Below are 23,466 nucleotides of genomic sequence, written 5' to 3'. Positions count from 1 at the left end.
GATTCAAGTTTTCTCCGAAGGGACATGCACCATGCGACTGTTATGCTTTTCTGCTCAGGGCCTGTGAAATTCATGAAAACAAGTATGTCGACATCTTTCCGAATGTTCCAGTTAATGTTAACACTTTATTGGCAGACAGATCAATATATTGCTTACAGCTTAATTTACTTTATCATTTATTTTACTTATTCTATGAAGTTTTTCTATCATTAATCATTCACTTTCAATTTGATACCACGTTTATATATGTATGCTTAATATGAAGCTACAACCAGGTAGCTCAGCTTAGCTTGTGTTTTGTTTGTTTTTTTTTTACATTTTTTTGCATTTGTGTTTTGTGTTTCAGCAGAGACGGGTGAGCTGTATCCCCTTGTTTCCAGACTTTATGCTAACCTAAGCTAACCACCTGTAGCAGTAGCTTCATTTTTAGCATAAAGAAGATAAATTTTTCCTCTAACTCTTGACGAGAAAGCAAATAATGGTCTCTCCCAAAATGAAAAGTGATGTATGTAATATTAGTAATACAAATACTAGTAAATGTTATGAACAGCACCATCGAAATGTATTTTTAACACAGTCAAGGAAAATATGGACATAACATTAATCACTCATGCAAATTGCAACCAACTGAACACTCCTTGCCTCATTTTCGCCTGCGGTTGCTGCTAAAATCGCAAAAAACACAAAGCCCTCTCTAAAGCCAGTGTTCAGTTTGTCCATTCTGGGCTACAGTCTCTGTGGAAGAGGACAAGCTCTCTCTGTGGATATAAATTGCTCATTCTAAGATGACAAAAAGGCAACGAATATGCACTTGTGAAAACTTAATTATGAATATTAAATTCCATTTTTGGCAATATTATACACTTATTTCTGCCCCCAGGTCCTCCTAAATCCTACACACTGGCACAGTAACTTCATTAGCATTGGTCAGAACAGTTTCTTAATACATGAAAGTGCCATGATGGCCTTGGTACATTCACACGCACATTAAAATTTGTCCTCAGAAAACGCCCTTGCGCTCTAAGCAGCAGGAACTCGATTAAACTGGGCTGACTCACCAGGTCCCGCTGAGGAAACATTTAGAATCCAGCAGATTGATTCACATAGTGGGAGTAGCGTAGCCACAACTGTAAACCTCTGCTGTGTCTAGTCTGAGTAAAAGACTGAATTCACAAAAGCTAGACTCATCAAAATGTTCAGAGTGAAGGGGATCGAGCTGTACAGGTGAATCCAAATCTCCAATTTTTCTTTCCTGTGTTCGACAAAGATGGATCTTTCGCTTCACAAGATGAACACACACAGGCTGGCTCATACTCTCTACCCCTCGTAAAGACAGCCATTATCAACACACAGGTAATACTGTACATAGCAGATGAACAGATACTCAAGCATCCAGTTATGTTCTAAACAGAAAAAGACAAAAACCAGCCTGAATACACTCTTGCAGCTTCAAACTGATTTTCTCTATATATCTCTTTCACACACACACACACACACTCACACACACACGCATACACACAGGTGGTCAACACACTCAGTGCTCAGTATGTAGCCTGAGGCACCAATTTGTTGTTATTCCACTGCTCTGAGCCATCTATCCTGCCTGTAAGCCACAGTTAACCTGACAGACAGAGGGCTCAATCAGCTTAGCAGGTTTTACTGGAGGGAAGAGGTTAAAAAGCTGGAATGCATGATGGAGGTATAAAAAATAAAAAAAACAATAAATCAATAAATGGAGTAAGTTCAAATAAAGGCTGAATTCCATGTAGATCTACACTGTACACATACAGAAAGGTAAGCCCACACAAGTACAATTAAACTCTCCAAACTGACTCCTACAATGTCCACACACATACAGGCAATGTTGTGGGAAGTGAAGGTCAAGGAGGAGAAGATGTTTAGTCGCAAGCTAGACTATATTCCAAGCTGCTTTATTCATTTATTCATAAGAGGTCCTCCATGTGACCCCCAAGCACATTGACTATGCACTAGCTCCATGTTCCCCATCCTGCCTACACATTGTAATGATGCTCCTGTTTTGGCCCTGCCCCAGTCGCTTCTTTTGTAGAAGTGAATGAAAAACAGAGTTGAGTGAATATTTAAGACACTCAAGTGAAGAGATTCACAGCTGGAGTTGACATTTTTTTACATGTGACCATGCCGCACATATTAACAACCCTGCTTCCTGTCAATCTCTAGCATCCCCAATGAAACCACCTTGAGACCCTCATGCAATTGGCAGGTAGGAACACAAAAGGTAGCACAAATTACCAGTCTCGCGCAGAGGAGCCAACTGGGGAACACAAACAAAGGCACGAGCAGTAACTGTGATGAATAAGTGTTTCCAGTGGAAAATAATTGAATACCAGTCCAAGACCATTCCTTTACATTGGTGTTGAGTGACCCAGTCAGGGCTACCTGGTGCAAATTCATTACAACTCGAACTCCCACAAGGCAATCCTTCTTCCCTGACAAGTAAGGGTTGTGCAGTTGGCCACTCAATTTCAAAACTGGCAGTTACTCACAGTTATTTTAAATCGTCACACTACCTTACCCTTTGATTGATCCAGCAATTTAACTGGATCGCTCCTTGAACTAATGGAAAATATGTCACATCTGTCAACAAATTCAAATTTAGAGATAGACAAATAAAGGGAAGGGGAAGCGATATGTAGGTAACTGAAAAATATACACTAACAGCTGTAAATCAATCAGTGATGATGAATCTTCCACACGACAGAGCCCGATCACACTTTTGACCCTTTCTAGGCGGCGGCCACGTGTCACTCGAGGGCAGCAGCAGTGATCAGAAACAGCTCCCAGCAGATGAGAGGCTAGTCACTACATAGCTATGAATCACATCAGACGCTTAGCGGGCCGTCCTTTCAAGCTCTGAGGCATGAGTGTACGTGTCTGCACAATTTATGTGTTCACCGATGTGTTATACACAGCACGTGAGCACTAGGGGAGAAGTGGCATTTTGCCCCGTGGCTGTGTTTGTGCAGCAGGATGTGTTTCTGCGTACGTGTTTGATGCAGGAACGCTCAGAGATAAGAAAAGTGGGGGAGAAACAAATTGAGAGGAAAACCGGTGAAACTCCTCCACATACAAGCAGGTACACCGCAGGAAACACAGAACAGTGAGAAGAGCCACAAAGATGTTCCCATTTCTCAACCTTTCATGGTTCGAAGGGAGACGTATTTACCGGGCCGTACATGATAAACAAGGGATGGGTATTTCCATATTTGAGTACTCGCATTAAATTATTATCGAGAACTACCAAAAAAAATAGAAGTACTGCCTCAGGGTTGAATGCCTCCACGCACCAGCCAAGTTGCAGTTAACATCCATGTCTGTCCAGACTCATGATATAGCTCATGTAGTGAAGAGTTTGAAGAAATTTCATACAATGTTATCAATGTAGCTCCTGGTTACTGAGTCATGGCCAAAAGGTATTTTTCAAAGATCACAGTGACTTTTGACCACCATTTCTAACCAGTTCATCCTCGAGTCCAAGTGGAGAAATTCCCTCAAGGCGTTCTTGAGATATCATGTTCACAACAATGGAAAGGATGGACGGGCACATATGGACAGACAGATAACCCAAAAACATCTGGTCACGGCTATTAGTTACATTCATATTTACTATACGATGTGTACATTTTTTTCTCAACTACTCATCCTTAAACACAAGCACCTAGTACGTCATTGGTCTTGGATTCTTTAGGCCTCTAAGTCTTTCTGAATGTGAGGAAGTGATGCAGTCAAACTCTGCGCTCCTTCTCACTGTAGCATTAATGCAGCAGATGTAGAAACTGAAGAGCCCTCTGAACCCCACAGGGCATTTGTAGACCAAGTGAATGTGGGCCGGGAAGGGTCAGTGAAAGTGCCCCCGAAATCCCTAGCAACGTCTACTAATAAGCCCTGGCGTCATTTTGACTCTGCAGAGTCACACCGAGGGTCACGGAATAATGATCAATTTACTATTCATAGATCGACCTTCAGACGGTTTAACAATGATGGTAATTTCACTGCAATTTCACTATATACCAAATTTGTTAAAGCTGTCAGTCATCTTCTGTGTCTTGCTGAGATTAAAGCTTCACTGACTAAACACAAATTTGACATCCTCTACCAGACTTCAATGCTGATGTATCTGATGGGACGAGTGAAGTATGCTCGCTAAATAAAGTAAGTCGAAAGACCAACAGTTTCTGATCTCCTGCCAAAATGTGCTTTTATCTTGAAAACCGCTCGATGCAGCCACCGATCACATAAAATGCACACAGAAATGTTTACCTACAGTGGTTATCTGACTTAAAGACGCTGGTGTTGTCTTCAGCTGCTGCTGCACCAGCATCTGCAGAATTTCCTTACTCACAAGTGTTGATATCCAAGATGATTAAACCTCCAAAAAAGGTCAGAATCAACCAAATTCCTTTCAATGTAGCAGTGTGTTCAGTAAACTACTCTAAGCTCATATTTTTTAGGTTTGGAGGGTGTCAAGAATGTTGCTTAGGCTGCAAGGTGCATTTTAAAACAAAATGAGATGAATGAGACAGCACTACTGTCAAAAGAGTCATTCTGACTCATTACTATAGCAAATGGGATCTCTTGTAATCTCTAGTTCCTCCTGGATCTGATCAAAAATAGACTGAATGTCTTCTGGCTTGATATGAAGACATCATCAAAGATGCTGGTACATTTCAGTTCATTGCACCATCACTAGGCGATCAAAGAAGGGATTTTATGGACTGATGTTCTGATTGAAACCCAGATCATTGCCCCCTTTTCCTTATCCATGGACGGAGTCAAAATTCCCATCGCCATGGCTACAGAAATTCTATCCTATCCTGCTGCCAATCACCAGCTGATGCAGGAATACATCCACTGACGCCCTGATGGCATCAAAACAACCTGGTGTCCAATCGTAACAGAAGTGATGCCGAGAAAAAAAAAACGCCAAATGGCAAATATGATTCATATGTTTTGGTGTGAAATTTTAGCAGCTGAAATATTTCCTCTTCAAGATGAGTGGCTGGGCCAAGACGAGACAGAAACAGTTGTTTAATGCGGTTGTGTGTTGACACTGGAAGCTTACCTTCACATAAGAGGGCTGTTTCTCCAGAATGAGATCTGCGACCTTTTTAGAAACCTACAGAGAAGGGGAGAGAGATATTGTTTTTTTAAAAAAAGAGTGAAACAACACTTTGATGTTCTTCCTAAATGTCACAGCACACTTTGGCCAGTGTCATCTTGCTATCTTGGACAGAGCAAGAATAACAATCACTGACGTCTGTATCTAAAGTTCAATTTGCCAAAGCCTCTCTCAGTTTCATCACATTCAATGTCTTTCTCAATAGCATTGCTCTGAAGTCGCTTTTATCAATTTGACCCACGGCCGAGGTAAAATTCTAATTTTCAAAAGAGTATGTGTCCTCCTGATGGCATTAAGCACCGTCAGCATGATCATGAGATCGGTATGACCCTCGGCTATGAGTGTTGTCCGATGCTGCTGTTATGGGAGAAAGAAAAAGCTGAAGAACACTGTGGGTTAATGGAAATTGAATGAATCGTAGCCTCAGCCACGCTGAAGGACAACACAATCAAGGTTGTACAAGGTGGAGGTTAACTCCTACTCATGAGTCTCATTCAATACCTAAAACACATTTCCAAAAGGTCTGGTTTTGTTTTTTAAGTCTGTCTTGGATATTATATGAATGTAATTTTGCCTGAACACAGTTGAGCTGAAAATCGCTTTCCAGGTTACCTCCTGTTGAGACATTTGTGTTATATTTGACTTATAAAAAAAAAAAACTTTTAATTTCAACTTTAAAGTGAAGAGTGTAGGAAGATTAATGTTATTTTTGCTTGTGCAGGACAATGACTACTCCAAATGTAACCAACTAACTATCTTTCTCCCACTCACCCTCTTTGCCATTTAATTTACTGTGTAACTATGCACAGCAACGCATACACACACCAAGTAGACTTGTTAAAGTAGCCGTGTTTATTCAGAATAGTGAGGAGGTGTTCATGTCTGCTAGTATGCAGTAGACCAGGCTAGGGGCGGGGATGACATTTCAACATGTGTTAAGTATGCACGGTGGCAGACTGGAGATCTACACAGATGGCGAATGCAGCTCAGCTGAAACCGTTCATTTCAAATGTGTTAGAGTTAGATGGCCACAGAGGAAACATATTCAGTACTTGGAAAGTGTACAAGAAATTGGAAAGTTAATGGCAGAGTAACTAAAAGAGAGTGAGGAATCATGTCAGAGAAGCTCAAGACAGACACTCAGCCATTCACAAAGATGCTGCAAAATTAGTCCATAATGCCACCTATTGGCAACTCGCTGACTATAACACATAACACTTAACACTTAAAAGGAGTGAAAGAGTCTAAACACATAGTGGAAACCCAGCAGTGAGTAGCTAAACCCTCCTTTCTGAGCCCAAAGGCCAAAGTCATTAGCTCTCAGCTCGCCCTCACATAAAAAAAAAATTGGGGCTAATTGTGCAGTAGCTGGGTTGTAAAACCAGCGCAGTGCATGTAATACTAAGCAGAGTAATCGTTATCAAAACTGCAACAGAGAGTCATCAACTCAGGCACACAGTAAGACAGTAACATGTGCCATGAGGGGGATAAAAAATGAGGAAAAATGGAGAAAGTCACAAGAGAAGACAGATGCTATATGCAGCTCACAGACATCATCTATCAGAATGAAAACAAATACAAGCATCGATAACAGATACTGAACATGTCTGGACAGTTTATCAAGCACTCGCTCGTTAGCAAGAAGGTTGTACACCATAGATGTACTGTATACGGTCTTATAATAGACGTGCATGAGCAAGAACACGTTTGCTACTTCTGGCAAGTGTTCACCGAGATGTATGAGGCAATTAAAGCTAAATTAGCTAGCACTAATTAGGGCTGGTAGCAGTGGAGCAGCCAAGTAATAGTGAAGGTCAGTGTTCCTGATTAAAAGAGCTACGAGGCGAGACAGAGTAAACTTAACAGTGAGTGTTGTCTGATGCACTGCGACTGCACTTGTAACAAGTGGTCTTGTTTGTGATGCAGGAAAAAAAAAGTCAAGATTGCAAAATGAAAATACCATCCGGCACATTTATTTTAAAGGTTCAGCTTCTCTCATGTCATGTCGACTCGACTGACTTCTAACTAGGACGTTGTTGCGTTTTGAAGCTGTGTGCGTTTCTCAGGCAGTGCTGTGATCTCTGGTGTAACATTTTCAATCACTCACACACTACTGGAAACTTCCTCTGCACAGCAGGACGACGTTTCAGCCTGATTTAAACACAGGGAGAATTTCGGCAGCCAGGGAGGCAAAGGTTGCGTAAGCTTTACTAACTTTACAAAAAAAAAAGGAGCGGAGGGAGGGAATTCATTATTGCTGCAGGAGGGGCAGTCATCTCTAGCTTTCAAGTTTCATTAAAAATTGAATATCTTCATCCACATTATTAACGCTGCCTCCCACAACATCTCAGCAGCCAGCGTTCCCGTAAAGAAAGTCACTTTGAGGTAGATGGGATCTGGGAACTAACATGCAAAATGTTGTGATACTGATCATATGTTGTCCCTACAAAGGCAGCAAGCACCAAACATGCATGCAGTAAGTATAGCTGGTAAGGGCAGTCCAGGTTTTGGAAGAGATGACTTTGTCATTGTGTCCACATTAACAAAAGCTTTTTCACATTTTGTGTAGATTAGAATCAAGGCAACAACACACAAATGAACATTGTGTCTGGACCCTTGAATTTTTCGCATGAGCCGCTGTTTTGATGCATGAAACAGCCATTTGCCATGAGCCTCTCCCAGCAAAAGTCTGAGGTGCCAATTAAGCTTGGATACTGTGGCGGAGACATGAGGCAGTTGGTCTCTTCTCTTATATCAGAGAAAATCTGTTGCTACTCTAAAGCAAATGACTCAGGAGATGGGAAGAAAGGGAATTGGGGGGATATTTATGTCAACATGTGTCAGCACAGCAGGAGTGAAGAAGCAGTGGCAAACAGCGAGTCAAGCACATCCAGTACACAAGGCACAGTACTGTGCTTTTATGTCACATACTCACGCCCCCGCCAGTGCACACATACCTACTGTACATCGACCTGCTTTACTTGCTAATGGCATCACAAATTAAGTGTGTGAGACCTTCTACGTCTTCTGCCAGGAGGAAAAGCCGACACACGACAGCCCCATGGTGAGTCATTTGAGTAACTTCTTCAGAGGGCTCTGCTTTATTTCACACACTGACGACTGTGTGCCTCTGTAGGCTTGCTGGTGTGTGTGTATGTGTGTGTGTGTGTGTGTGTGGGTGTGGGCAGCAGGAGACTGGCATTTGTTCGGTTAACCGCAGCACATACACACATCATACTGTACATACATGGTTTCACAATAAAATATCTGATTTAAAAAAATGTGTGAATTGTCAAATTAATTCGGACTTAACACCTACACAAGGTAAAAATTCAGCAGACCCTTTAGACGGTGCTCTGCTAGCGTATTTCAAACTTGGTATCTCATTTGTGATGCCAAAGATAACATTGATTTTGACCAGAGAGGAAGAACTCTCTATACTGAACCAAATCAAAGAGTGAGATCAACCACACAGGCTCCCTGTTAAGAAAACAGTGTTGTTTTGCTAAAATAAAACAATAAATATTTTCACCAAACTTATTAAATGTTCGTCGGGTCCAAAATTATTGTTTTGTTTATCTCTGTGTTAGAATTCTGACGGTTGGTTCCAGCTTCTAACAAGGTTTATGCGCTGATACTATAACGCCGTTGGTATAAGCGGTCAGCGATCAGCGGTCTTGGTAGATGCCAGTTTGTGTAAAAAAATATAAAAAAGGCTGAGTCACAGTATGTGCCATACATACTGCCCCAGCGTTAGCTAACTAGTGTTACTGGTAACGTTAATGTTAGCTAGCGTTAGCAATGTCAGGGTTATTAGCTTGAACATAACATGAAAAGCAACACACACACATTTCGTGGCTGAATGTTATCAATAATACCTTTAAACATATTAACTGCAAAATAAAAGAAAGTCATTATTCATTAATGGCAACAAGTGTAATCTCCATCTCCTGATAATTATTCTGAAAATGTCTGATCAGTGGGATAGTGAGAAAAACACAACACACGCTTTACTTGTTGGTCTTTTCTGCTATAATATGTTCATACCATACACGATGCGGATTTGAGCTCACATTATTTTAGAGACAAGATGATCATTGGCAGAAAAAAGGCCAGTTTAAAAAAAATGATGTAAACAAATCAAACAAGGTACTGCATCTATCATGGGCAATTTACAAAAGCCTCAGGGCGTCGAGGTAGACAAACAGTTAGAGGATTTGCTTTTATAGACTCAGGATTGCAGGTTTGCATTGATGAGATTTCTGAGAGTCATAGCTGTGGATTTTCTGGTCTACAGCACACTGGACCATTTATCACATCTATTTCAATAAGCCAGAGAGAGAGAAAGAGAGATAAGATACAGTATGTGTGAGCATACGTTTGTGTATTAATAGGCTTTACTAACTTGTAGGTCTCACCATGCCAGAGGCCACAAAGTCCTCTCAAATAAACAGACAGCTCTGTCGGCAACTGCCACAAATGTCAGAAGAAGGGATGTGTGGCAGGTATGAAAAAATATCTATCTTGGAGGGAATAAATGTAGCAAAGCACAAAGAAAAACAAAAGTAAAGCTGAGGGATGGACGGAGACAAAGGTGCGCGAAACTACAGAAGCTTGTCAGGAAAAAGTGTGAGAAATCAGCGGTGGACCGGGGGATTGAGGGATCAGAAAGGAGCTGCTTTCTCTCCCCGCGTGTTTCTAAAAATAGAGTCTGTTGACAGACCAGCTCTCCAGCCTGAAGCTGTGGGTACCTGACTAACCTCAGAACAACGGCTTTGCTGTCGCAAGAGTCTGATATCAGAGTTCTGGCACAAGCTATTGCCATGGGGTGTAGGTCAGAATCAGTCATCTGTCTTTTCCCATATCCCCATCTCCAGAGTTATACTGGTAGGCACGTCAGTGGTCTGCACGTCACTATATTCAAACGCATTCAATACTTCATACAAAATCTAATAAATATGGAACTAAGGAAGCTCCCAGGACATCATAATGGGAGCAGTTTTATGTATTATTGTAAAATATGACATTTTGCATGCCGTGGTTGTGGATCAGAAGGCAGAGTGGATTTGCAACGGCAACATCTTTCTTTCTTTACAACGAGCAACCGTGAGCATGTTGTTCTTTTGTAGCTGGACAAAGACACCATGAAAATTTTCAAATATTCTACTATAGTGAAAAATATAGTTTTTAGTCTTTACAGCGATGACCATGGTAGTTTTTTAACCATCTTTTCAGAAAAATTCTCACTGGGCACACTCAACACGTTGTTGTTGACTGTGCTGAGACATTACCTGGCAGGCAGACAGGATTTTTTTGGGCCGCCGGGCAAATTTCGACGTTTCAATGAAATAATGGAGCCAAGGCAGATATTCAGAGCTCTTATCTTAATGAAAACAGGCTTTTAAGTATTATTTTCCAGATGTATTAGTGTTTCATACTGTATGTCTGCAGTGTGTGCCGGTGTGTTTTTCAATGCACTTTTCATTACTTCCATTTTCCAGAGATGCCACTTAATGGTCCTTGAGGTGGCGATGTCTGGTCTGTCTGGTTTTCAAGCATAAGAATGAACTTTGAAGTTCAGTTTTTAACAGCATGAACAAAGTCTTTAAAAGAATCCACCAATGTCAAACTGGAACGTCTGCCTTTGACCAGAGGAGGTGGCCTACGACATTACTGTAAACAATCGTGCACTATACGCTACATATCCAAAGGAGCCAAAGTCACATGGGATGTTTGGTGATTAAAAACATCATTTTTCAAATCAATAAAGTTGTTGTTTATCATAAAGATGTAAAATATCATCTAATTTTGTGCAAAATCGCTCAGTGAACTACATCATCTCGCATAACATACGTCATCAACACCAACATAGTGCCACCTCGGCACAGTAAAAGGACTAACAAAGGTTAAAATTACAATAAATCTGGCGTGCAAGACTTTGGCCTCTCCAAACCACACAGTCGAAAGCTGTGAAAAGAGCTACTAAATGGACTGCCTTGATTTTTTTTTTATTATTTTAGTATTACTGAGGTCAGGATTGAACTTAATGACTCAAATAGTGTCTCTTGATTTTTGCATCCATTTCCAGCTGGAAATGACGCTAACATACACTTATACTTACTGCTGCCTGTTGTCTCTTCAGCTTGTCTCTGTACTCCTCCAGCTCCTGCAGGTTCAGCTCAGGTGGGAGTTTCTATAATCACACACACACAGAATCAGACAACCTTATTGGTTGTTTACAATATATCCTCCTACACTGGTGAAAGCGCCCAGACACATCCACAAAGACAGTCCGTAAGCCCCCCCTTACTTCTATACAGCTGCATGTCTACTGTTCTGCATAGTAAAGGTCACTTGTGTGTGTGTTAGACAGAAAAATAACCAAACCAGAGCTATGACTGTATCCACGTTCTGGTGCTCAGGGCCATAGCAGAGATTTCATTTATCTTGAGAGAGCTAATCTTCACTCTTGAGCATCTTAATTTTTCAAAGATATCTCACCAGGTATTTCAAAGGGCTTAAGCTGGTTTAACTGGTGTGACTGAAGATAGCTGCAGCTCTTCCTCCATTCAAAAAAGCCAAAAGAATTTGCTCAATAAATACACTTTGCCAGATCATAAGTCAGATTAGTCAAGAAGGTGGAGGACGTTATTTAGCAAACAGCAAACAAACTCTGCGAGGGAAAGAAGATATTACAAATCCATGGCCCAAAGGATGATAGGTAATTACTTTCCCCTTGACTGAGAGTCTCATTTCAGATGGTGTAGCAATACCAAGATAAATCTAATGAGATTTCACACCCTCTCTCTGTTGAGCGGATGCAATCCATCAATCGGGACGTCAATGGCACGCATGCGGCTCGGCAGGAGTGTAAGAGACAGCAGTTCAGGTGAGAGAGAGTGCTTTTAAGTCTGCCAGTCAGACGCGGTTCAAAGCGTAGGATGCCACATTTGTCCACATTAAAAATGCTTAATTACTGAAATGTGGTGGGTGTGATTAAATTAATACATTTTACGGAGGGAGCGTGGGAACTCAAGAGTCTCTCATTCAGTCAAAAATGTGTTCATACAGAGAGAATCTGACCTCCAGTTCGTGCTGCACCATGTCGAAGGAGTCGTTGGAGAAGTAAACCTCCTCGATGCTGTCGATGATCTCCTGCTCCGCCTGTGGGTCGATGGGCTGTTCCCTCAGCTCCCGCAACTCCTCCTAAGAGAGCGAGACAAAAAGAGAGAGAGCATGAAAAGATGTCCTTGAAGTAAGCACTTTAGAAAGTTCCAGACACACTGGGACACAAACAGAAAAGGTCCAAAACAAAGTATTGCATCATTTCCGAATGAAAACAACAAACAAAATCTGTTATATAAACGTCAAGGAAGACGCATTAAAACTGGGGAAGATAGAAAAAAGGGTAATACAGGGGAAAAAAAGAGGAAAGACGCCAGGGGAGAGAACAATAAAGGCAAGAGAGATAGGATTAGAGGAACAAGAGGTACAGAGGAGTTTAAGGACAAGGAGAGGGGTGAAGGACAAAGTGATGAGAAGAGAATAAAAATTAGGTAGTGAACAAGCGGCAAGGGAGAGAGGAGGTGTGGAGTGGGAAAAAAAAAGTGGGAAAAGAGAATATTAATCACAGAGTTTGGGAGAAGATTGCAGCATGTTTCGTTGGACAGCTGTCACGGGGGAATTCAGGCAGCCCTGAGAGGAAAAGACGAAAAAGAAGGGAATGACCCAAGAAATAAAAAGTAGATTTCCCTTCAGAGGAACATCAGAGCCGCATTGATTAACATGCTGTGCATCCGTCGAGGCTTAATGCTGGAACGACTCTTTTAGATGAAGGGGTTTTTAACCCACATTCCTAATGAGCCGAGATATCGTCACAGCTCAATAACAAAGCCACTGTGTTAGCAGTCTCAAACAAAGTTGCTAAACAATAAATTAATACAAGAACAAGAGTATAGCTGTGTCAGTAATCACTGTCTTTTTACCATATACATTGAGTGCAATCATGTGGTGTGGGAACATTTACATAAACGCTCCCTCAACGGGGCTGCAGGGTGCGACTATGTTGGTCTTACGCCAAAAAGTCTGTGAAGTGCAACATTTTCATTTGTCGTGCCAGTGTGCCTGAAATTTTGTCACACACTTGGATAGTTTATAAATACTACTAATGTGGTATAATTCCATATATAAGCAAATGTACAAGTATGATAGCCATCATATGGTATACCTTGAAAACGGTACATTGCTGCAACCCTACTTTGTAGCGTTCATGTTGTCCTATATTGCGACTTAAAACCTCATGAACACAAGGAAGTCGAAAGAACAACCTCCCAACACGTGAAAGCCTCCATCCAAGGAGCACAATATGGCATCCCGTATACAGAAACCATTTCATGCTAAATGGCTTCACATTGGAAATCCTTCATTTAAAGCAATTGCCGAGTCAAACAACGTCTTTGTGAGGAATCAATACATTCAGGCATTAGCACTAAAAATAGACAGCAGGCTTGGGAACAAGTCGAACCAGAATAGATGTGGAATAAGCGGACATATACGCCCCTATATGCATCCACAGCCCTATTAGTTAGATGTATATAAACCTCCATTAAACGTCTGCACACATCATCTCATATAGACTTCATGGGATAGCAGACGCTGATCAAGAAAACCTTGTTACACACCTGCCTAACCACTAATATTTTCCCAGCTCCTATCAGCGAGAAGCGTGCAGCAAAGCGATGAAGTGTGCCATCCACCCATGTAACTGAATCTGCTCCTGTGGGTGAGAGTGTCTCTCGCTGAGTGACGTTTATATCAGGCACCGCTGCTGTGAGTAAATTTAACATCCACAGTCAAATATAGCCTTGTTTAATTCAATTACACAAAAAGAATCCCTTTTATGTACCATACATAAATTTAAACGAGGCAAATAAAGAATCAAAATGCCTGCACGGGTCCTTCTGGGCGTGTGTGCTTGTTGCCACGTTTGAATCAGGTGAAGAAGTGAGCAGGAGCCTTGCGGGGGGAACGTGTGGGCGAGTGCGTGACATTGCAAAGGAGGGGAGGTGGTAGGAGATCACGCTCTGCCATCAAAAGGGTGGGTGGGAAAATCAGCTCAAATGAGAGAGAAAGCAAAGAGGGGAGGGGGGAGGGGAGGCTGGATGACTCATTGATAGCGAAAAGTTAGAGCAGGAAGAAGAAGACAATGATGTGGTCTCTCCAGTCCGGTAGGAGCAATTCACCTCCCCTCTGTCTTTCTCTTTTCCCTCCATTTACCTCAGTCTCCCACCTGCAGTGATGTGAAAATCCTCTGAACACCTCTAGGTGAACACTTGAATTGAGAGGCTACCTGGTGTTAAATAATTCCCTTCCTCTCCTGTCGCTGTGTGGGCACAAAGCAAAACAGACGCCCCCACGCGCCCCGCGTGTAAATCCCAACATCAGCCGCTGTGAGGCTTTGATCAAATTTCACTTTGAAGGATGAGGGACACACAAACCATCCACCCCAAATTAATGAAATTCTCGCCTCGTTGCGGAAATTAGAAATCTATTTGCGTCCAAAATGTGCTTCGGACGTTTAACAAGCCTTATCAAAAAAATCAAAGTGGATATTTGTCCGGGGTGATGATTGAACGTGGGAGAAAAAAAGACAGGCGCGGAACAAAAAGGTGCTCAACGACATGGGGGCCCTCGATGCAAGGGGAAACTAAAACAACAGGAGGTTCATGGAAAATCCTGCGAGACGTTAGGAGAGAAAGACGGCTGAGAGGAGGGCCAATTATTTCCGCTATGGAATCATTCATTAGATGAACAAATCAAAAACCCCTCATTGTAATCAGTGTTGAATATTTATGTGAGCCTAACTGGGTGTACGGCCTCATGTGCTCCTAAACAAGGGTTTAACACAGTTGTCTTGTGGGACATTAGGACATAATCACAATATCCAGGCTGCGACACTGCTGTCAGCTGCTGGGTTAACAGGTAATAATACTACTGAATTTTTTACTTGGAAGTCTTTGATTATTTTTTCCTCCACGGTCATTTTGCTCTGAATATCAATGAGCCAACAGCGAGCACTCTCTGTATCTGTGTTGTCGTGCAGTTGTTTCATTATGCGAGTGCATCATCAGGCTCTTGGAAGAATAATTAGACAAAAGCTTATCTCTGATTGGGTCACCTAAGGCCACAGCACCTGCGAACTGTCAAAATGAGCTGTGTTCCCCCCCTCTAGATAGCCCGTGTGAGCTAATGAATGGTTATCAAACATGCCATCTTCACAGCTCTAGCCCCAGGCCCCATCTTCAGAAAATACATATTGCACAGGAGGTACTCAGCCAGTCATATTCATCCTAAAACTTTAAAGGAAGTGATGCAATATTGAGCAGGTGAAGCACTCGGCCTGTCTTAAATGAACACTTTTTTAAGAGCAGAGTTCTATCATCCTGATAAGACATAAATGGGGTGTTAAGTAAACTGAGGGTGACCCCTGCTGGTGGAAAGTGGTAACTGCATGTACCTCGAGTACCGACAGCAGGGTTGTAAGAGAAGCACTGTTTGCCTCAGGGAAGCTGAAGCCTCCGGGGAAGCCTCCTGTTCCCAACACTCAACAGCTTTTTAGGTAAATACAACACTTTGCAGCATCACAGAGATATTTTGTACCAGATTGATGCAGAGCTTCACTGAATCACTATCACACTTACACATGGGGCTGCATATAACGATTATTTCATTCGTGATTGGTCAGTCCATAATTTTTTTATTATTATTATTGAAGTTAGTGAAGAAATACCCATTGGAACCAAGGTGACTTCTTCAAATCGACAATATTCAATCAACTAGAAATTCAATTTACAATGATGAAAAAAAAGAAAGAAAGAAAGAAAGAAAGAAAGAAAGAAAGAAAGAAAGAAAAGCAATAAATCTTCCCATATGAGAGGCTGCAACAAGCAAATGATTTGCAGATGCACGACAGACATTAACAAGAAATTACATATATTAATTTATGTTATCAGCTATTTAATGGTATCAGTGAATTATAGCCAATAAAAATAGACATACAATACAAAGACGAATTGCTTTCATGGACCCAGACAAGCACAGCATTTTTACAGAGAGGGGGTGGAGGTGAAGGAGGAGGAGGAGAAGGAGGAAGACGAAGATGAAGGAGAAGGTGAAGGAGAAGAAGAAGAACTGTATCAGCTGAATAACATCCACATCATGCATCCATGAATTATTGGGCATCATTTGTTTGAAAAATGACTGAAACTACTCAAATTGACCGATGCTTCAGCTCTCCTCGTATCTGTGAAACAATCAGGTCCAAGAAGCTATCTTTGTGGATACATCATTACATCGGTTGGAGAATAAAGGATATCCTGAGCCTCACTGGAAGTCGATACTGGACTTGATATTTATATGTTGAATTTAAAGATTTGATGATTGAGCATTGCTCAACCACACAATGCAAGATTGTAATCGATGTGGTTAAGAGACATATCGAACCACACCACCTGCTAAGAAAATCCTTAAAGTGACTAGGAGAGGGACGACAGCTGTGAACAGAGAGGATTGAAAGGGGGAAAGGGTGTGTCTGTTTTGAGTGTGAACCCACAAAGCAGCTTATACCATCTCAGCAACCCAGAGATTAACACAAGCAACAAAAACATCAAAGTGAGCTAAAATAGCTCAGAGCCATTTGGAGTAATTCAAATAAAAAAAAACACATCTCAAGAATCTACCAGGATTGTGATTTATTTAAAGGTTAGGGTGCACATTGGCTTTTGTTAGACACATGAAATGATAACACTTTCAATGTATTTCTATCAATTCCCCAAGGGTTTAACTGCAGTAGACCTCTGTTTTATCATTATCTTTGAGACTGTATCACAGGGAATTCTCGATTGAAGAAGTCATACTTTTATTAAATCTAGGTCTTTGGCTCACCTCCAGATTTGCATGTTCGTTTGTAGAGGGCATTAGGTACACAGCAGCAGCAGGGGGAACACTGGGAGTCAGATTTTCTTTGAGAGAATGGTTTCACCTGAGGGTAAACTGCTGCTATAGTCAAGAGTCTGAACTCTGCATGCACATATTACCAGCCCGACATCTGTGAAAGGAAACTAACCAAATGCTCCACTTCACCACAGAAACACGACATAACAGAAACCGTATTATGCATTTGCAGTCATATGAGTTCATCAACTTCTGTAGTCACCCAACAGGGCATACAGGAAGGTGTTTTAAAATGACTAATTCAATTAGACAGCAGCACTAGCTACACTTCTTCAAACAGACATCATGTGGAACAAAACAAAAGCTTCAGAAAATGGCAGTCACCACTTCCTGTTGCTGACTACAGTGAACCGAGGGAGGTATCTCTGGTGATGTCACAAGTAGAGCAGAAAAAAAGCTCACAGATAAATCCATAAACCCATGATCAATTAACTGATGAATCGTGAATAGATGGATGATTAATCATTGAATGATAATTCAAGCCAAAATGCCAGAAATTAACTGATTCCAGCTCTCAAATGTGAATATGTCCCACCTTCCTTTGTCTTATATGATACTAAATTAAATATTTACAAGTTATGGACAGTTTGCATAAAAAGACAAGACATTTTGAAGATGTCCCTTTGGGCTCCGGGAGATCGTGATATCTTACAGGCCAAAGAATTAAATCAGATCTGTTGTCAGAGAAATATCGTGAGATGAATAAATAATGAAACAAAAACATTACTTGCAGTCTTAGTCACAAAAGCTTCACATAACTAAAATAAAATTTCTGAGCAAGTCGGTCATTGTCCTTTTTCTAGAAGGATTTTGACAACCACCACAGCATGGATGAGATCTTCAATGCATGATCATGTGGCTTAGTTAAGAATACAGTTTGTTTGTTTGTCTGTTTGTTAATGGAAGATGTGTGCTTTACTCAGCACATAACATGTCTTACAGCTGAACCGTATTATGGACAATAATTAGATAAAGTGTTTAGGCTATAATTGTAGGACTGCAAATGACATTTCTTTTTTTATTGATTAATATCATGATAATTGTTCAGTTTATAAAATGTCAAATTTAGCGCAGGAAAAAAGCAGAATGACAAGGCTCCAGGGTGCTGTTTTGGTGCAACATGCACCCGAAAAAAGTGCAAGTAAACATTTTCATTGGTTTATGATGATGCAGCATTTCTCCCAGTCTCTTTTATTACATCTGCCAAACAAGCTTTGTAGGTCAGAGTACACTGCAGCCCTACAAAATTTCACTAAAACACTGTTTTGTGACTAATTTTACCTTCATAAAACAATTGCAGTTCTTTGCAATTTGGATCAATTTGCCATTAATTGTGCAGCCCTACTGTGAATGTGTAGAAATATTTCCAAGTGCTTTGAATAAAAGTACCATATAAATGCAGACTTCCCACTCACAAAATTCTACTCTACACTTACCGGTTAACTAGCATATGTTTATGTATTCCCTGCTTATCACTCAAACACCATCAAACCGTCAAGTCAAGTCCAGATAATGTCTTGACGGCATCATTTGTCAATCACCTCCCTCATCAGTCCTCCCCCCCTATAGTGAGCCAGATGTTGCTGTCAGCTCCTGCATGGAGGATGATAAATGATATGAGTCACGGCTACAATGCTTGTAAACACAGCAATGGTTCAATCCAGTGAGCATCAGATGAAGTATCATAATGACACACGCACGTAGTCAAGCACATTGGTCTCACTCTCCTACACAGAGCAGGGTGTTAAGTAGTGCAGTGTCATGGCATATTGAGAGGATTATTCAAAAAGGACAAGAGGTTTCGGTGCATATAAGGCCAGGCTGGCGTGGCTCCCATTTCATTTCCCTGAAAGCTGAAAGGCCCAGCAGCACAGTAAATAAAGTCAGCGCATAATATCACCAAATAATAAGCCCTGTGTTTTGGCTGAGCGCACAAAGGGCAGGTGTTTGCAGTACACACAGAAGACGCAATTCATCGCTGACTGTCAGTAGGCTGAGGCGCATATAATAAAGGCAATCTATACTGTGCTGCCTCATATCACATAAGCTGAACGTAGCAAGTGTAATAAGATTTACAGTAATTCCTGGGGCTTCAATTCCAGTGTGAACAAAGTCAAATATCCCAGGCCTTAAACCAGGGTGTTTGATGTCTGCATATCCATGTTTGGCTACAGGGGAGACATTCATCCTATGAAAAGAAATCCTTCTTGAGACACTCCCTCTGCTTTAATTCAGGCTCTAATTACACATGGCTGCTTATCTTATCTGACCTGTATCATCGGCCTGTTTTCTGCAATAACAGCTCTGGCAGCAAAATTGTGAAATTGTCTACTAAGTATTAAAACAATATGTTACAATGGTCTCAAATCATTTGATTATTAAATAAAATGTTTGTTGTCAATCATGAGCCCGTGTTTGCTGTTTATTGTAACAATAACCACAAGCACAAAAAATAATACTTGTTGCGTACGAGCCTTTCAAAAGAGACAGCATGTGTTTATCACACAATGCTCTGTCTTTATCTTCTCTCATGACAACAGGACATGAAATAAGACTCAGGGATGAGTTGACAGAAAATCACTTCCTTTTAGTCTTATATTTTGTTTTTCGACCTGGGTACTGGCCACACCAGGGAGAAAATCCACTCACATGAAGGCCAAGCAAGGGACGGCAATCAAAACAATGTCAACCGTTAAAAGCCAAGTCGTCCGAGGGAGAGAAATTAAACGTCTGGTTGAATCGACCTGGCTGATATCACCAAGCACCGCCGATAAATAGAGTTGGTCACCTTCCAAATTGTAGTCAGCCCCCTTAATGGAAGGTCATGACGACAAGGCAAAGTCAAAGCAAAGGCGGCAACTAGCAGTGCATTGAGGCTTAAGTAAGTAAGTGGCTTTAGATTATATAGTGCCACGCTGCGACTTCACTCCATCCGCTCTTGACAAATTGAATTTGTACAAGCAGACGATGACAAATGCTTCCTGTGATGAAGTTTGACGGATTACATTTTCAAACGCTGCCATGCCAAAATGCTAAAATACTGTAAGAGCAGACCGTATTTCACACTCCTGGAGTAAGGAGTGATGTGAAGGGTTTCCTTAAGTGAAATGAATGGGAGACTTCAGTTATCATAATTTAGTCATTACAGTCTAGAAAATACAGTTGGTGTGATATAACTATGGTCATTTACAGGAAGAGGTTCAAAATGTAATACCATGCAGTCTGGCTCTTATTTAAAACCATCCTGTGTATAACTGTGTCTGAGTTTGATAGAACTTCCCTTCTTTGAATGACATGCTTGGTCAAGTTGCTCAAAACGTCAAACGCGAGAAACAGTGCAGAGCATAAGATGACAGTTCATATATAAATGTGCAGATTTTGATGAGTGCCACTGTGTATTGCAAGGAATAAACGAAAAGCAGCAAAGATGTCACGCAAAACTGTGACAGGAAGCATTCGGCTCCTCACACCTTACTACAAAATAAAATCAGTTAAACATAGGACAGGTAGCTACCTTCTATTAACTACCTGAATACATCATTAACTGTAGTGGAATACAGTCAACTTTTATTACAGTGAGAGAGGTTGATTTTGTGAAACATGCATGTCAGCGCATCAATCACAGTCTCATAGTTTACCTTGCTGGGGATCCTCAGGTTCTCCACAGGACTCAGGTCTGCCATGCTTTCCTGGGGGCTTTTCAGACCCTGTCAAAATAAGACTCACCGTTAGACCCACAAAGTCAAGGGAAATCAACGTTATTTCAGCTGTAAGCTGTTCCTGTTGACGCGTAGCTTGCTACTGTACAGCACACTGGTGCATACAGTAAAAAAGAAGAAGCGACATGCAGATTTCTGAAAGCGATATGCTCTGTTGTGTCCATTGGTGGGTCTAACATTACTGCAGTGCAAGCTGAGAACTTCCCTAACCGCCCAGTTTCCACTGTGGTGCCCTGTTGTTGTGCTTGTCTAATGGTAAACACCTACAGCTAGGACGTAGGTATACCTGCCCCTACACGTGTACGTTCTTTCATGTGGGGGTAAATAGGTCGTGGCTGTGATACGGTCGTTGAAAAGCTGCCGTTACTCGGGCTGAATGTGCCCTTTAATGAGCCAGCACGATGAGCTGTCAAATTAGCCAGTTAGCTTAGCACGCTAGCTACCAGCTGCTGTCAAGAGACAAACGGCTCAGCAGCTCAGTCTCAGTGGACCCGCTGTGCTCACCTGCCGGGCCATGAGAGACTTGATCTTCTGCATCCTAAATCCGACTCGTGTCAGTGGACAGACGAATGAGCAAAGTTACAGTTTTGTTTTGTTGTCAACGATGCGCCTCCATCACTACGAGAAGGAAGCCATAGTTGGCCGTCACGTGACTGGTACGGCGAGAACCGGAAGATGCCTAAGCATCCTGGGAAATGTGGTTTTCTTCAGAGGCTTGCTTGTTATTGTTGTGACAGGTGTAAAAGCTGGAAATGACTTGATTAAATTGAATAAAAAAATAAAGAGGTTGTTCTAAAGTAACAAAAAAAGATATATATTTAAAAGTGGTGTAAAGCATTGACATTGTGTTACATGTATTACTGTCTCACACCACTGGATGGTGGTAACTTACCATCACATCACAGAATGTAAAGTAAAGCATGGTTATCTTGCCTCCCTGAAAACTGCTACTCTATTTCTCTAGTTTTTAAGGTGAGACATTTGAACTTTTTAAGTCATTGTAGGGAAAGCACATGGTCCTGATGTGGTGCACATCAGGACCATGTAGATATCAGTAGATATCTCTACAACACAATACATAGACATCTTTGACATTACATCAACAACACTGTTATTTCTTTACATTCTGTTGATAATTTTCGTTATTTTTTGAATGTTTGAAACTAAAATTCTTACATATTGCACTTTTAAGTAGTATGTCAAGTATAAGCCTACAGCATTAAATTGTTCCTTACATGTTGATTCATCAATAATAATAAATATCCAATAATTTAATATAATATAGTCCATGTAATAGTATAACACTGACAAGGGGCCAAGTCTGCTACCATCTCAGTAGCCAACTTCTTCCATCCTCTGTATCTTTCTGTGTATTTATAGCATGCTTGATGTCTTTGTTTACATACTGTAATTAAATACATATAACCTGGTGTAAAACAGGTCATACAACGTTGTTTTATCGTTTGTGTGGCCTCATTATTTACCAACCTATACTTCTTTTTTGAGCGAGAGTGATCATATCATCATGTCATGCCATTCATGACTCAGTGCCATGTAGCTCCATCTCTGCCAAGCAATCAGACCTGGCTCTGCATTGTAAACTGTTCAAACTAATTACAAAACCGGTGCATGCAGACCCATTCAGCCTGCCATGTAATTGCCCCCTTGGGTGTTATTTCGAGCAGCCCTTGGTTAAAGGCACGCAGCATGCACCAGACAGCAGGCACTGTGAGCTCTAGTTCCTGGTTAATGATGCCTCGGGCTATTTCCCAGTCAAATGAAGGTGAGGTCGATCTCCTTCGGTGAAGTTGCTCCACTGTTGTTTGTTAGGCAGTCATCCACAGTGCGGAGCCTCCCTTAAAGCATACACTGAGACGGAACAGATGGCAACCCCTACCCGGAGATGCCACCACAAAGACACAGCACACTGAGTTGGTCAGTTTAGACGCTATAAATAGAGGTGGATACAATAAACTGCTTGTTGTTATGCAGGGGAGCATCGTGATAAGCTTGATAGAAGGTTCAGATCTTGACAATTTATTATGTATATATACATATATATATATATATGTAATGTATGAGTGTAATAATTTTTCTTGTTGTCATACATTGGCAATATTGTAAAATAATACTTCCACCACAGTATAGTGTCTTTGTGAAAAACCTTTAAAACTCCCTAGTTTTCATTGGAAACAAGGGCCAAATCATTTCAAATGTTTATATTTGAAAACTTTCATATTAGATTAACCTAGACTACTACTTACTGGAAGCACAGGCTTGACGATGGGGACAGCACAATGTTTTGGTAATGAGCTGAATCATAGCAGAAAGCAGACTGCTGCCTTGTTCAAGGTGGGAAAACACAATAACACAAGTCTAATGAATTTAGTTCATTGCAAAGCCATTTTGACCTCTATTTTGGAGACAAAGCATTCTTGTGTCTGGTTCTCTCTGTGTCTTCTCCCTCCTCATCCCTCTATCTCTCACACACACAGAGAGAGAGAAGCAAGCACACACATTTTTATCTGCTCGTGACAAGGTGTCAGCAGGAGCAGGTGGAGGACACTCTGCCTCATG

The 23,466-nt window shown here is 41.2% G+C and overlaps 1 protein-coding gene across 3 annotated transcripts in view; it reads right to left on the bottom strand.

The window, feature by feature from the left end:
• Positions 1 to 21,533, bottom strand: part of vps50 (VPS50 subunit of EARP/GARPII complex) — a 101,424-nt gene extending 79,891 nt beyond the window's left edge. For all 3 annotated transcript variants that reach the window (XM_084379808.1, XM_084379809.1, XM_084379810.1), the window contains exons 1-5: positions 21,394 to 21,533; positions 20,809 to 20,877; positions 12,242 to 12,364; positions 11,280 to 11,351; positions 5,102 to 5,155 (exon numbers count right to left, since the gene is read on the bottom strand). In XM_084379808.1, the coding sequence (XP_084235934.1) occupies positions 5,102 to 5,155; positions 11,280 to 11,351; positions 12,242 to 12,364; positions 20,809 to 20,877; positions 21,394 to 21,426 (351 nt within the window). In that variant the 5' untranslated portion in view covers positions 21,427 to 21,533. The remainder of the gene's footprint in view (positions 1 to 5,101; positions 5,156 to 11,279; positions 11,352 to 12,241; positions 12,365 to 20,808; positions 20,878 to 21,393) is intronic.
• Positions 21,534 to 23,466: the final 1,933 nt, after the last annotated feature.

This window comes from Pagrus pagrus, assembly GCF_965226575.1.
Source record: "Pagrus pagrus genome assembly, chromosome: 17".
Lineage (NCBI taxonomy): Eukaryota > Metazoa > Chordata > Actinopteri > Spariformes > Sparidae > Pagrus > Pagrus pagrus.
The sequence above is the reverse complement of the archived record's forward strand: the minus strand, read 5'-3'. Positions and strand labels throughout refer to the sequence as shown.